The sequence below is a fragment of the Saccostrea cucullata genome, unplaced genomic scaffold (genome assembly GCF_032062105.1).
Source record: "Saccostrea cucullata isolate Sc308-1 unplaced genomic scaffold, CSIRO_AGI_Scuc_v1 ctg6239, whole genome shotgun sequence".
Taxonomy (NCBI): Eukaryota; Metazoa; Mollusca; class Bivalvia; order Ostreida; family Ostreidae; genus Saccostrea; species Saccostrea cuccullata.
In genome coordinates this window covers 1-15,514 of record NW_026929253.1, presented here as the reverse complement: position 1 = coordinate 15,514, position 15,514 = coordinate 1, and the positions used below count along the sequence as shown (strand labels likewise).

At 31.3% G+C, this 15,514-nt stretch overlaps 3 protein-coding genes across 4 annotated transcripts; all 3 read left to right on the top strand.

Moving 5' to 3' along the window:
- Positions 1-108: 108 nt before the first annotated feature.
- LOC134280229 (uncharacterized) lies at positions 109-1,077 on the top strand. Of its 2 annotated transcripts, none has more exons than XM_062762643.1 (3): positions 109-186; positions 345-516; positions 648-1,077. In XM_062762643.1, exons 2-3 carry the CDS (start codon positions 360-362, stop codon positions 1,034-1,036), a joined length of 546 nt encoding a protein of 181 aa, XP_062618627.1. In that variant the 5' UTR covers positions 109-186; positions 345-359; the 3' UTR covers positions 1,037-1,077. The 2 variants fall into 2 exon arrangements, with proteins under 2 accessions (XP_062618627.1, XP_062618626.1); XM_062762642.1 differs by having other exon boundaries at positions 145-186; positions 351-516.
- Positions 1,078-3,214: 2,137 nt separating this feature from the next.
- On the top strand, positions 3,215-3,925 carry LOC134280228 (uncharacterized). The gene is made up of 2 exons (XM_062762641.1): positions 3,215-3,391; positions 3,500-3,925. Exons 1-2 carry the CDS (start codon positions 3,235-3,237, stop codon positions 3,889-3,891), a joined length of 549 nt encoding a protein of 182 aa, XP_062618625.1. The 5' UTR covers positions 3,215-3,234; the 3' UTR covers positions 3,892-3,925.
- Positions 3,926-9,163: 5,238 nt separating this feature from the next.
- Positions 9,164-12,445, top strand: LOC134280227 (peritrophin-1-like). Its single transcript, XM_062762640.1, has 5 exons — positions 9,164-9,245; positions 10,387-10,445; positions 11,463-11,497; positions 11,664-11,843; positions 12,227-12,445. Exons 2-5 carry the CDS (start codon positions 10,408-10,410, stop codon positions 12,403-12,405), a joined length of 432 nt encoding a protein of 143 aa, XP_062618624.1. The 5' UTR covers positions 9,164-9,245; positions 10,387-10,407; the 3' UTR covers positions 12,406-12,445.
- The last annotated feature ends 3,069 nt before the right edge of the window (positions 12,446-15,514 follow it).

Below are 15,514 nucleotides of genomic sequence, written 5' to 3'. Positions count from 1 at the left end.
GCACCATAATTGCATGTCTGCTGCGTGACATACAATCTTGTAAAGTATCCAATACACAATCAATTTTCAGTATAACTCATGCAAACGAACAATAAAATTTGTTCTAAGATATTGTTGAAAGCTAGAGCTTTCCAAGCAAGGATTTGAACTCTGCTTATCTAGAGATTACAATATACAAAACAAGAGGTAATATTTCTTGTATATGATTGTAACATATTAACCTGGTTTCTTTCATGTGTTTTATTAAAATCATTCATTAATCTATTTTTATCACAAAGAGAAATTATGTAATGCTCTGTACCCCAAACATAAAGCAGAAAAAAATTCAATAATTTCTCTTTTAGATTAAGGTGAAAACAATGAGTGGTTTGTTCTACATTTTTGTCATCCTGGTGGCCTACCAAATGGATTTCCAAACCGTGCGTGGATACACGTTAATGCAGCATCTCTCAAGACAAGCCTCTAATCTCCAATATGGGTTGAATTTGGCGAATAAATACAACCATAGATATGGAGGTAATCAAGTTAATATGTCTAAAAATAAAGTATCATATATCAAACATGTTAAATAGTAGCCAACAGCCATGCAATAAATTTCTAAGCAAATGGATATTTTTTATAATTTCTCCTACATTATTATGTTGTAGGTACTGGTGTAAAAGTTGCCTTTTCTGCCAGAACTTCTGGAAATTATTACTACTCGAGTGGAAACATTATAAAGTTTTCCTACGTCTACACAAACCAGGGTCTTTGTCTGAAAAATGGACAATACTTCAGTGCACCTCATTCTGGACTGTTTGCGTTTAGCTGGTCTCTCCGAACATATTCTTCTCATGTTGCCTACACAAGTATCCGGGTAAATGGATACATCAGACAAAAGAGTTTATGTTACACTGGGACAACTTCGTATGCTGATTCATGTTCCAATACCGTTGTTCTGTCACTCAATAGAGGCGACAATGTTGGCATATACTCCGATGCATCGAAAGCCTATATTGCATCATATTATTCTTCATTTGCCGGATGGGAATTGTAACATTTGCAAAAAATAAAACAAATAAAATGGCTCTGTTATAATTCAGAATTGTTATCTTTTTTTTATGCATAGATATGATAAAAGTCTCTAAGGTAACCAAGAGAGAATTCATTTAGTTCTGAGATAAATGAGTTAGATATAAGCAATTATTATGGCATATTTAATATTTTCTGCTTTTGGCAATCAGAGTATATTCTCTTGAACATTATAACAAAGGCAAAGTGGTGAAATGCGTGTATATCAACGGTACCTGCTAACTATTTGATTTTACTGTTTAAAAACTGTGAATTGTACAGATCCTGTGTGCTTGATTATGTTAAGTTACAAAAAAACTGAACTTTTATTTGTTCGAAGTCTTTAAAGATCTATTTTAAATTGATTGCTCTTTAGAGTACGTGGTATAAAGTGGCACCTAGTATCCGAATATCTTTTCGAAAAGCACCAGCTGAATGAACTTGTCTCAACGGACATTCTCTGTAACTTGAGAATCCATTATTATTTTATTCCTTTCGGACAGACTGGAGGAAAGATCATTTCATGGTTGTAAATAATAAAAATGAATAAGTGATGGATGTAAAGAAAATAAATCGATAAAATTGTCCAAATGTCAAAAGACAGAACTACAAAATATAAACCCCATGAGATTCTGATATGGACATCAATACTTGAGATTACATGAACTTTTTATGAAACGAAGAGTTTAAAAGAAACTCTGCCATCTCTCATACCCTCTTCACTTTCTATGATTCTCCTTTGTAAACGATTTATACAAGGAGATTTTACTAATCACATTATAAAGTATCCGGCATGACCATGACAAAAATGAAAATAGCATAAAGAAAAGAGTTGTAAGACATGTGCAATGATCATTTAATGAAATGAATCAATTGAAGTTGAGTTGATAAAATGATAAAATTCTGAAACAGTATTTCTGTTAATTTTCTGTTGAATACGTGTTCCATGTTAAAGAAATATATAATTTCTAAAACAGTCTGCGTCGTGTACATCCTCCAAGTACCCCTTCAATGTAACTTTGTATCCTCTTCTTATGTTATTAATTTCCCAGAAATGTTTAAACGATAATTAAAAAAAAAACTACTGATACAAAACGGTAAAATAACATAGACATTCATATATCTAAAATTATCTGTGACTTAGTGTATGCGTAGAGTGAGTGTTTAGATTTTAATTTTATTATATGCATGCTTTTTCTGGTTCTCCAAAAATGATCATTTTACATTCATGTACTTTGTATCAACTTAGTAACACCAGAAAAAATTCACAGGTGCAGTGGATCTTCCTTTTCTTTCTTTTTAAATTAAAGTAGTAAAACAAACATTTATCAGATGTATGTTGAGGTTAAATTCTGACAATTTTCATTCTTCTTTACCTTTCCTTTTGTAGCAATACTTCCACCCAACTTTCTGTAAAATATTCTTTAACAAATATTTCCTGTAAACTTTACTAAACAAGACCAATATGCTTACGATTAATTTATTTCCATATTTTCAACTATAATTGATATATATGCAGAAATAAATATAATGATTTCATTTTTTTTTTTTTTGATTATTTACTTATCTGGGCTCATGCTTTCATGTAAATTTTAATTGAATTTAAGTGGTCAGTAAAGGGGTACATGTATTTGTCAGAAAAGAAAAAAGGATGCACATTCTGAAAAAAAATGGAAACATAATTCTGTGACTTGTTGGTTTTACTCGCGTTACCGGTAGTTTCCTATACTTTTATAACGCCTTTAAATAAATACCAATTTTTTCCTTTCTTTAATTTTTCCTAAATTCTGAATTAACTTTTTTATTCCAAATTACGTTTCAACAAATTAATTGAAATAGCATATAATTATGTACATGTAATTATTTTCCTACCTATGAAGTCAGTTTCATTTGAATTGTCTAAGTCAATAATTCTAAGCACAGTTGTCAAATGTGCGTGCAGCAGATGTTGCATGTTGAAACATTTGCACCATTCCGTGTTTTCAGGCCCGAAATGATTATTATAAGTAAACCCAACTATAACAAAATCAATTCATATCAATCCACAACGGTTGCATTCAAGGTAGTTTTTTGTATTTCATTCTTTTTTTGGTCAAATTCATTAAATAGTTTAAATCGCAATATCAACCAGGAAAAGACAGTCAATAATCTATCAACACTAATAAGGTTAAGTTCTTTTTTAGGATGACATCAACATATATCACTTTATTCTGTGTCATATTCTTTGGCAGTCAGCTTGATCTGCAAAGAGTACAAGGGTACACCTTAATGCAACACCTTGCACAGCAAGCGAACTCTCTGCAGTATGGGTTGAATTTGGCAAAAAAATACAACATAAGAGGTTTTAATCAAAGTCCATACTTTTTAATAAAAAGATTGTTGTTGATTATTTAGGATATAATGAAAAGGAAAGTTTGAGATTGATTTTTCTGACAAACTATGCTTTCAGGTAGCAGTGCACGTATTGCATTTTCTGCAAGGACTTCCAGTAACTTGGCATACAGTAGTGGAAATATCGTATCCTTTCCGTACGTCATTACGAACCAAGGGTACGCTTTTAAGAACAGCAAGTATTTCCAAGCCCCACATTCTGGAATGTACGTGTTCAGTTGGTCTATTCGTACCGTCTCCAGCGGAAATAAGGCATACACCAGTATTCGGGTAAACGGCAGTATAAAACAACAAAGTTATTGTTACACGGGAACATCGTCCTACTCCGATTCCTGTTCAACAACGGTTGTCCTTAGCCTGAACAAATACGACAAGGTGTCAATCTACTCGGATTCTTCTTCTGCGTACGTTGCAGCCACGTATTCATCTTTCGCCGGTTGGGAATTGTAATATGTTTTGGCAATAAAAGCACATTGTATTTGTTTGTTTCATGTTTTTATTTTGTTTGTTGATTGTTTTAGAGGGAAAAAATGGTTTTAACATTATTTTCAGAAAAACGTTTCTAACTTACGGTTGGATCTCACACCGTTTACTGTACAGGTCATCACTGGTAACGTATATGTAGTCAATAATGAGGACCATAAATCACTTATCTTAAATAAGTTGATTCCAGAGGGAGTTCAATTGACTCTTAAAGTATTAGTATTTTGTAATTCTGTGGCCTTTATAATATCAGTGTCAACCAATAAAACCTTTTCGTCATATATTTCATGTCAATTGTTCGGCCTTTCTTTTCAACTTTATTCAACAGAAGACCCTTCACTGTTCAATGGCCCTAAAGGTGCTTGAATTTGTTTGAATTTTTAGCTCTCATCCGGCAAGTGGTGGCGTCTCCATATGAGTGAAATATTTTCGATAGGAACGTTTAACAAAACAAACGTCGAAAACATTATTTAGTCTGTGGATTGATTGATTGTGTTTATTTACGTCCCATTCGAACATTTTTCACTCATATAGCTCGACGTCATATAGAAACCTTATGAAACAAGAAGCCAAACACTGCAACGCTCTCTTGAGCACTGTTGCAAGAAAAAAAGCTATATTCCCTTGAGTATTTTAAAACATAAATGCATAAGTACTGACCTACTCCCAAAAGTAGAAAGTATGATTTAAACAAAAATCAATATACACTAAGAAAGGATGCTTTGAATATTTTTTTGAATAATTGTGACATTTTTCCTTTAAATCTGAACTTTCATTTTGGCCCCACCTTACCCCTGGGGGTCATTATTTAAACAAATTTGAATATACAATAATTGAGGATGCTTCCATATGAATATTTTACCAACAATTGCTTTGCTGTTCTTTAGAGGATTTTTAAAAAATATTTTCTATCTATTCCTATGTAAAAATTTGATCGTCCATTGTGGCCCAACCCTATCCCCAGCGGTCATGATTTGAACGAATTTGAATCTACAAACACCTTAAGATGATTCCATATTAATATGATAAATTATAGCTTTGCTTTTCTTAAGAAGATTTTTTAAAATCCTTTATACTAAGTATTCCCATGTAAAATGTTGTCCATCCATCGTGGCCCAATCCTATCCCCGGGGGTATGATTTGTACAAACTGGAATCTACACTGCCTGAGAATGCTTTCACAGCAATATCACTGATCTTTTCTTTGCTGTTCTTAAGAAAATTTTAAAAGGATTTTTCCTATATATTCCAATGTCAAACTCGTCAATTATGGTCCCACCCTAGACCTGAGGGCAATTATTTGAACAAACTTGAATCTACACTATCAGACGATGATCCCACATGAGTTTCATCTTTCCTGGCCCCTTGTTCTTAAGATTTTTTCAATAATGCTATTAATTTTTTGCCTTTTTGTAATATCTAACCTTGGAAGAGGGTGGTCTTTGATTTGGAGAAACGAGAATTCCCTTCACCCAAGGATACTTTGTGCTACGTTTGGTTGAAACTGGTATAGTCTCTGTAGTTCTGGAGAAGAAGATGAAATTGAAAAAAAAAAGATTTCAATTTGTTTTTAGTAAAAATAGTTGAAGAGCATTAAAAATTATAAAGCTGTTTAGACTTCTGCAAAATTTAGAATTAAAACAATGAAAAACACAAATTCATAAAGTGTTGAAGTGGTAATTAAATTGTGCAATATTTATAGTCCACTGCTTCATAATTAAAACAGATGAGAGTATTTAAACTTTGCATTATATCTCGAATGTGCCTCATGTATGTCAGAAAACTAGCTGAAATATATATTTAGAAGATATAGCATAATTCATAGTTTATTTTCCTTTAGGGGAGAAATACAGGAAGCGAAATAATCTACACGTCATTTTGCTTCTTTACATTAGTAATTATTCATATTGAATCAGTTTTAAACGTAACATATTTGTTTCACTCCTGACCAAGAGAGTCGTGCTCATTTAAACATTCATAAAAATAATAGAAAAAGATAAAACACATCTTAATTGAGAAAATTGAAAGAAGGAGGGATTTTAAAAGTACAACTTAACATTATAACATAGTAATACCAAGCATAATAAAGAAATACACTGTAGATCATTATTATAATTATTTAATGAATACTTCTAAGAATGAATAAAAGTCTTTTCATCATATAACTTGAATCTTTAAAAAAATGTATTACACTCCTAGCCATAGAAATATATTTTTGAAACATAGAAAGACCCTGTAATTGATTGATTTATTTGATAAAAGTGTTATTTTTGTCTTTATTTTCCAAAATGAAAAAAAAAACAGAAAGTGATATACTGATAAAAGTTTCTTTTTTATTCGGAGGAGCAAAACATCAAATGCTGCACTTCTGACATTATTGTGTAAGCAGATCTTCTCGACTCTCATTAATGCTGCTTGTGATTTACATAACATTTTTAAATTTTAAATTGCATTTTAGCTATTGTTTTGAAATTAATTTTTTGACTTAATTGTATTTCAGTATTTACAATCCAACTTTCGTCAGCAACACTACACTTTTTTCATGTTGCAATCCTGAAATGGCATAACATTTTTTTCAACATCAGCTACATTTGTATGTCCAAAACATGATCAAACTAAAGTGACTACAGTCCATATTTAAAGAATAATACTATGAATATTACATGTATCAGGAAAATTTTTATTTTCAACAGAAACCATTATAATGTATTTCACGAGTGAAAACATATTAAATCAGACGTAAAAGCAATACTTATACAATCAATCTATCCAGATAATTGGAGAATATTTGATTTTTGACACTTAAACAATTCGTTAGGTCTCTTATTTTCTTCCATTATTACAAATCATATAGTTTAAAGACGCGTGCAGTACTAAAATCAAATTATAGTAAGTATATGTTAGCGGCTGCTCAATCAATCTATGTTAGGAAGTAAATACTTCCCTTATCATTCTGGCATATTGAATAAAACCAGTTTTAAGATATAAATTAAAAATAGTTCTGTCTCGTGTTTTCTTTATAATTTCTTATTTTACCCTTGTTTTATATATTTATTAATGGATAGTTAATGCTATAAATAAAACAAAGCGGCATAATTAATGCGTTTGTTTAGTTTTGTTCTAGTTTTGTTCTTGTATAATTTTTTTTAAAAAGCCGTATTTATAATTATAAGTGAAGAAAATTGGACAAAATCAAAGATACTTACTGTAACAGTGCAAGACACAAACCATGTCTAATAAGTTTTCGTGCACCATATGTTTTCAGAACTATCTGCATTATTCTAATATTTCACAGTCTGTAGTAATAATTAAATGATGACAAAATCATTCGCTTGTAACCAATACATTTCAATCATAGGATAACCGGCATTTAAATTATTCCACTTCTTCAGAAATTAAATGTATTTATTTCGATGCGGTGGGTGCTGTCTCAAACATAGGTAATCAAAGATTACGAAGCTCACCTCGACGAATGTTATCAGTTTAAGTAATGCAAATCTCACATCATATTTTCTTAATATTTAGTATTCATCCCAACAACAATATTCTTGCAAGTTGTGTTTAACCCCTTACATGGCATATACACATTTCTAAGCCTGTAGTGTGAAAAATATGTATATGTATAGTGTAAACAAATATTCATAACTGTTATTAATAATGCAGATATCAAGGTCTTCAAGTTCATTTGGATTGATCTGTTCCCAAAACTTTAACCAAGTCTCTTGTATGGAAAATATAGGTCAGATCCAGCATCCGAAGCAAGTCTGATAGTGTCCATCCTTAGATGCATCATCCATGCAAGTTTGGTTTAGCTAGGGCTTATAGTTACTTGGGAATAAAATGTAGGTCAGATCCAGCATCCGAAGCAAGTCTGGTAGTGTCCATCCCTAGATACATCATCCATGCAAGTTTAGTTTAGCTAGGGCTTATAGATACTTGGGAATGAAAATATAGGTCAGATCCAGCATCCGAAGCAAGTCTGGTAATGTCCATCCCTAGATGCATCATCCATGCAAGTTTGGTCCAAATAGGGCTTATAGTTACTTGGGAATGAAAATGTAGGTCAGATCCAGCATCCGAAGCAAGTCTGGTAGTGTACATCCCTAGATGCATCATCCATGCAAGTTTGGTCCAAATAGGGCTTATAGTTTCTGTGAAATGGACCTGCTCCAAAAACTTGAACCTGGTCACTCATCTGGAAAATGTAGATCAGATCCAGCATCCGAAGCAAGTTTGGTAGTGTACATCCCTAGATGCATCATCCATGCAAGTTTGGTCCAAATAGGGCTTATAGTTCCTGTGGAATGGACCTGCTCCAAAAACTTTAACCTGGTCACTCATCTGGAAAATGTAGGTCAGATCCAGCATCCGAAGCAAGTCTGGTAGTGTACATCCCTAGATGCATCATCCATGCAAGTTTGGTCTGGGTAGGGCTTATAATTCCTTGGGAATGGACCTGCTCCAAAAACTTTAACCTGCTCCAAAAACTTTAACCTGGTCACTCATCTGGAAAATGTAGGTCAGATCCAGCATCCGAAGCAAGTCTGGTAGTGTACATCCCTAGATGCATCATCCATGCAAATTTGGTCCCGGTAGGGCTTATAGTTCCTTGGAAATGGACCTGCTCCAAAAACATTAACCTGCTCCAAAAACTTTAACCAGGTCACTCATCTAGAAAATGTAGATCAGATCCAGCATCCGAAGCAAGTCTGGTAGTGTACATCCCTAGATGCATCATCCATGCAAGTTTGGTTCAGGTAGGGCTTACAGTTACTTGGGAATGGACTTGCTCCTAAAACTTTAACCTGGGACGCCGACGCTAACGCCGACGCCGACGCCGACGCCAACGCCGGGGGTATAGCATAAGCTCATCTCGACTTCGTCGAGGTGAGCTAAAAATTAAGTTTACTAATAATAAAACGTCATAAAAATTAAATGTGTATCTTACCAATGTTAAAACACAAGACAGAGAGAGAAGGGTTAGGATGGGGTAGAAATACTAATCAATCTTTATTTTTTTAAATCATGGCAAATTTTTATCAATACTAAACGAATGTTCTGCATTTTGCTCTCATCTTAGTATGATAAATTTGAGACTGGGGAAAATAACAACAAAGATACTTTGACGTGCGCAGAGTGTTACGTTAAAAATTTTGCATGATTTGAAATCCGTTTTAAATTTCATCATGTACGATGTAACAAATGCTTTACTGCCTAATGACAAAATCAATAAGAAAACACCTTGAGAGTGTAGAAACGGACTTTCAGTTATACTGTTTCATTGGGTTTACCACGACTTTAACTCATTAATTAAGAAGGAAAGTGAGTACTATCATTTCGAAAGTTTTTTTTCTTTTCAGTTTTTTTTTTTATTTTACAGAAAATCAAACTTAATAAGTTTCATAAAATGTTTTTGCCATCCTTTTTTTAAATTGGAAATTCCATTAAGAAAACATGAAAAAAGCAGGCGTGCATTAAAAGTCATTTGATGTGCAATTCTATTCATATTTTAAAAATAAATTTAAGCTTGGCCATATCAACTGCACAGCACCTCATTCAATGTTTAAGTGCTGATTGATTTTACATGTTTTTCTTCTTTATTGATTTTGGTAAAATTTTATGACGATTCTTCGGCAGTATATTTTAAAAAATTTTGAAGCTTAAAAATCATACTGTAGATTATATATTTGTCGGGTAAAACTCCGTTCATCGACATCAGTCTACCTGACTTTTGTAATCCATTTTTAATTTAATATCATTTAACTTTATGCTTAGTCGAAGAAACTGTAGCTTTGGTCATTTATGTATTATTTAATTTTGCTTTTAACGCGTCACTTGTCTGGATACAAAATTAATCTAAATTGTATAACCTGAGTTTTCTACGTAATAATGACTGGTGTCAAAAACATATCAATTCACTTGACGTAACGTTTAAAATATGAACAATTTGAAGACGTTTTAAGGTAGAAACTATCATGTTTTATATACTCAATGGTTAAAAATTGAATTATAAGAAATGAATAAAATAGCAATCTGGGTTGGAGCTGTTACGTTTTTCTATAAACTGCTTCGCGGTTTATAAAGCGAAAACTGCCCACAACGCAGGTTAGATAGTATAAATTGAGTTGCTATTTAACTCATTTCTTATAGATTGGCATTTCTTTCACCATTTAGCTTATACACTGGGAAACTAAAAGTATTTATTTTATTAATTTTGCAAAATATTAACTGCTTTATGAATTCATCACAGGGACTTTTATGCCCTTGCTTGAATGATCAGGGAATAAATATTCCTGATTTGAGCTGGAATATGTTAATTAAGCTCATAACTCTATACTAAATACCATTTAAATGATAAGGCTGAGGATGATCTATTTTAAAAATTAGGTTTCACACCTTATGTTGTATCATACAGTATACTTGAAAAAGCATCTATGATATATCAAAATGTTATGTATTTCAGAAAGGACGTTTTAATTCAAAAATGCAATTTACATGGTTATATACAATCGTACTTTTAAGGTAAGTTCATTAATGTAATTTATATATAGGTAAACATATTTAATATGTGCTATTTATAATTACATCTTAGCCCTTACCATTATTCTGCAAAATCAAATAGTTTAAAACAGTAAACATTAAAAGAAAATCTTTCAATAGTAACAATTTTACAATTTTTAAGATAAAAATGGTTTCTATAATATACTATCTATATAAATATGTTTTTATTCATATTATGCAGCGTTGTCCATTTTCGGCGCTACATTTAACAAAACCAAAACATATACAAAACGAATATGGTAAATTAGAAAAGTACTTAGAATATATAACAGTCATATATTCTGAGCTTCTTCATAAAAAATATATAAAGTATATAAACTCAATGTGCACACATGAAGATCAATCGGATTTCAGAGGACCTGAAATGAAAGGCTTGTATTTCCAGCACAGCCAACCTTTCTATCTTTATAATGTTTATTGTTTCACCTTAATATTTTTTTCCAAAGTGAAGGCCAGTGTTAGGCCAGGTTATCAAACTTTTCAATAGTTCGTCAGAGCTAGACACAATATTAGTGGAAGATTGGAAAATCCTTATTGTCACCTACTCTCAAATAATATATAACAACTACACAAAAAGATGGAATTCAGCATTTAAACAAGGTTCAAATGATTTTAAAAATGCTACTAAAACTTTTATCATTTTCAATGGCAGTTAAAAAGATTATAACATGTAAATAAAGCATGTGAGAGGTTCAAGATATGTGGATGAACAGAAATTGTGTACCAGAAAGAAACGCAGTAACATTAATTCCGTGAGGCGAAAGACACCAATCCTGCATTGCATTTATCTTAATATTTCAAATTGTTTTCTGTAACTGAAGGAAATTGAAAAGCAAAAATGTATAATGTATAATATATAATGCAAATAATGTATTTTTGTTTATTGATTTGTGTCTGAAGTGAAGTTGTTTTTGATATGCAATAAAATAGTGACAGAATAATAATAAATAAATATTGAAACAACATTCTATTTCATAGTCTGGTGGTGTGTTGCACAGGTGGAAAAAAGGGGGGTATGTTATTCTTCATTTTGATAATTGTAATAAAAAGATATTTATATAGATAATACATTTAGATAAAAACAGAAACTTTGAAGAACTTTGCTCAGAGTAACCAAAACCATATGGACATAAGTTTTGTATTATTTATAAATAAACTTTTGTAATGTTAATCTTTCAGGTTGCAAAACAGGCGACACATCCCCCGATGAAAATGATTGTACCAAATACTTTGTTTGTGATAATGGTGCTAACGTTACCATGCAATGTCCATTTGGAACAGCTTGGAGTGATAAAAAAGCAACTTGTGTGCGAGCAGACACTGTTGGATGTAAAATCAAGTTACAGTCTGTGAAAGCAGGTAAATTTCTACACCGTCATGTGACTTTGACATTGAGAACATCGTAAGAGAACATACTCTAGAACATGTTTTTAATTATAATAGTTTGATTATTATTATAATAAATTCGCTAGATCATTTTTCATACTGCATGTCGGAAAACCATTTAATGGATATAGGCTACATGTACTTGTAGCGAGTAAATAACTTTAATCAAACTTTCATTTTATCAATGGTCATAAAAATTTATCAAGCAGTTGTAGATATTTTGAAATTAGATTGACATTGCTTAACAAGTATTAAAATGTGGAAGAAAATTTATCGAACACATATTACAGCATTTTTGATATTAATTACATCACTGTGACAGTGATTCCATATAATGTAACTTAATTTAACTCTAGAATCTGGAAATTTTACCTGTCCTGCGACGTTTGGCTATTTTGCCGATCCAGACAACTGTACGAAGTTTTACATGTGTTCCTGGGGAAAACCAACCTCCAAGCAATGTGTAGGGAATACAGGATGGGACTCCAAGGGCAAATTCTGTAACTATAAAGACAATTTGTCAGGCTGTTCGTGATTAAATATTGTGCAATCGGTTAAAACAATGTTTTGCTGTTTCTTACAATAACCTAATTCATCACCTACATGTAAACCCTACAATTTTTTTTAAATCGTATTAAAAAAGAGATATAGCTTGATCGACTCTAAAAACATTATATACAATAATCTTTCATAAAGACTTAATCAAATTTATGACGTGACTTTTCGAAAATTTTTAAAAGAAAAAAAAACAATAGTTGGAATAATATAGCCCATTCTTTTTACTTGTTTTGAAAACTAAGAATGTACATGACAAATGTTTGAATTTTTCAAAATTGATTGATCATTATTCATTGCAAATCGATGGAAAAGCCTTTAAAAATACACAACAAACAAAAATCTTTACATCACCTTTAGGTTGTTTATAATCTAAAATTATGCAATTGTAAAATATTTCTGAAGAATATAAAAAAAATTAACTCAATGAATAATGTAGTAAATTGTATTTTAATAAGTTAGCTACATTAACAAAGAATCAATGATTTTACTGTTTAGGTGTTCAGTAGTTATAACTCAACTTTGATGTGAATAGTGACTTGCTTTCATAAATACCACCATATGGCATGGCTAAACAAAAAGTGTACCTACATGTTACGTTCAAGCAAGAACTATGAGTATTTGCTTCGAAAACTGCAATAAAGATTCTTTGTTACTGAAAAATACAAGGATAAACAGAAAGTTGAAATCAAATTCATTTAACAATGAATCCTACTTTACGGAATATCTAAACAAAGAGTTTGCTAAGATTTGAAATAAACATAAAATGAGTAGTTACTGAGAAAACTGTGATAAAGACATGGAAAAACAGAAAATTGACATCGGATTCATACAAAATGAACATCAGCATGTGACATGAAGAAAAAGGCGTCTGTTAAAATTTCAAGCATCTGTAATGTTTATTACTTGATGAGAAAACTGCGACGAAAATTTCTTCTGAAAGGACATACATAAACACAGACAGACTAACAGACAAACAAGTGGAAAACGCTATATATTCCCATCTCCTTCGGAGCCAAAATGTAATTAAAATAATCAAATATTTTACTTTGGTGTTTTCTAGATAGAACATATACATGTAATTACAATTCACAATTCATATTCGTATAAACAAGAGTGTTGCAATCAATTTTTGCATTAGAATTGTTCAATTCATGTGCCAACAATAAAGCTTATGTTGCAATGCACTTACTCATTTTCAAGTAGAGTATTGCATCTTTTACTTAATCAAAAAAATCTCTCAACGTGCAATTTTTTTTATGAATTTATAATGGTAGCAGTGGCAAGAATTTTGAATTGGCAGATTGTCGTTCCTTGCCTTAATGACAAAAAAGTATATGACTTTAAAGTCAGGATCCAACCTCTTCAAGGATCAAACAATTCTATGAAACAATAATTCTAATTAAGAAAAATAATGGTTTTCTTTTTTAAAACCATTTTGTATGAATTATATAAGCTTGATATTGTTAACAACAAAGCCTCAACACTTACCTAACAGACGGCATGGTGTATCGAGTTTTCGTACAGCGATATAAACTGAATGTGTCATGTAGATTACATGCAGAACTCAGTACAAATGCAAAAGATTTCTGCGTAGATGTGGCGGAAATGGAATGTACATTTAACACAAAATATCTACAGGTAACATCCTTCTCAAATAAGAATACTTTTAAGTCATTTTCAAAATTTGTACATACAAGTACAAATTTTAAAAACATCGTTTGGGGAGACTTCTTAATATCTTTAGAGTTTTAAATAGTTTATGATCCATGGTGTTCTTATCTAGACAAGTTGTCATAATTTATTATTAGATGAAAAAGGTTTTTTTATGTCCTTCGACTTTTGCTGCATACTCTGATCCAAAGGACTACCAATTAAAAGTATTATATTTATTCCTATGAAAGGGTTATAATAAAACAACAATGACAAGCAACAGAGAATGAGATGCGAGGCTGAAATTTTGCAGTTAAAAAAAATCTGAAAAACTGCTTGTAGAAAAATAAAGTCCTAATTGAATATAGAAAAAAAGAAAAACATGCTTAAAATTGTAATGCATAATCATTCTTTCTTTAATGTTTTCGTGAAAACTAGTACATGTACAGTCATATATTATGATACAAATACAGAGTGTACATGAATAACGTACTAGTATATCAATATTTTCACTGATTTCACTTTATTATGACTTTTTAACTAGGTTTTTTAAAAAAAGAAATAGTGGGAAAAATACACATAATTCAATCTGATTACATTAAATTATACCTGTAATCTTGACAAACAAAGTATAATCAGCCAACAGATTAATACATTCACATTTGAATTGTTCTTATGTATAAACAATACATTAAGACTATCCAATATCTGTCTCCGTGGGGTAACAAGCAGAGTCTGCCTCCTTTGTTTCCACTTTCTCTCCTAGGAGCGGTGAATCAAGAAAACTAATAGAACTACCTGGAGCATGCTGTTCGAAGATCAGGATCTGTTTAGAATAAATTAAGTAAATGACCTTTAATGTACATACCCGGTATAAGCAGATGTACAGAAAAGTCTACGATTTCTCATGAAGCGAAAATGATATTCTTAAGGTCAGAAGACACGTTTCTCGAAAATATATAATTTTTCTCAAAAATTACTCATTGAAATTTTCTCACAAAAAATTGAGGTACCTTACCAAATATTTGAACAAATTGTCAGAGGGCGATATTTTTCTTATGCAATCCTTGTGTGTAATCTTTTGAATTGCCAATGTCACAAATTTGTGTTTACTAATTTTCAAAAATCATACTGAAAACAATATAAATTCAGAAGAGTATGACAATTATGAATAATCATTGCTACAATACCAAGGTATACAAAACATATATTTTTGGATCATGTCATCCGACCTTAATATTTAAAGATTTTTAAACATTTCTTTATTTCTTATCAACCATCAATTATTTCCTTGGACATAAGCGTCTGACCTTAAGCCTTTCCAAGACAAACTTAGAGTATATCTTGCAAATTTTTATTAAACTTATTTTCAGCACAGTTCAAAACCGTCATGAGACTATTCTGAGTCTTTGATTTACATGATATGGTATATTTTC

Coding starts and splice junctions, on each gene's coding strand:
- LOC134280228 (XM_062762641.1), top strand. CDS start 3,235: ATGACATCAACATATATCACTTTATTCTGTGTCATATTCTTTGGCAGT. Junction 3,392..3,499: donor AAAAAAATACAACATAAGAG/GTTTTAATCAAA, acceptor CTATGCTTTCAG/GTAGCAGTGCACGTATTGCA.
- LOC134280227 (XM_062762640.1), top strand. CDS start 10,408: ATGCAATTTACATGGTTATATACAATCGTACTTTTAAG. Junction 11,498..11,663: donor CACAGGTGGAAAAAAGGGGG/GTATGTTATTCT, acceptor TTAATCTTTCAG/GTTGCAAAACAGGCGACACA. Junction 11,844..12,226: donor GTTACAGTCTGTGAAAGCAG/GTAAATTTCTAC, acceptor ATTTAACTCTAG/AATCTGGAAATTTTACCTGT.
- LOC134280229 (XM_062762643.1), top strand. CDS start 360: ATGAGTGGTTTGTTCTACATTTTTGTCATCCTGGTGGCCTACCAAATG. Junction 517..647: donor ATACAACCATAGATATGGAG/GTAATCAAGTTA, acceptor ATTATGTTGTAG/GTACTGGTGTAAAAGTTGCC.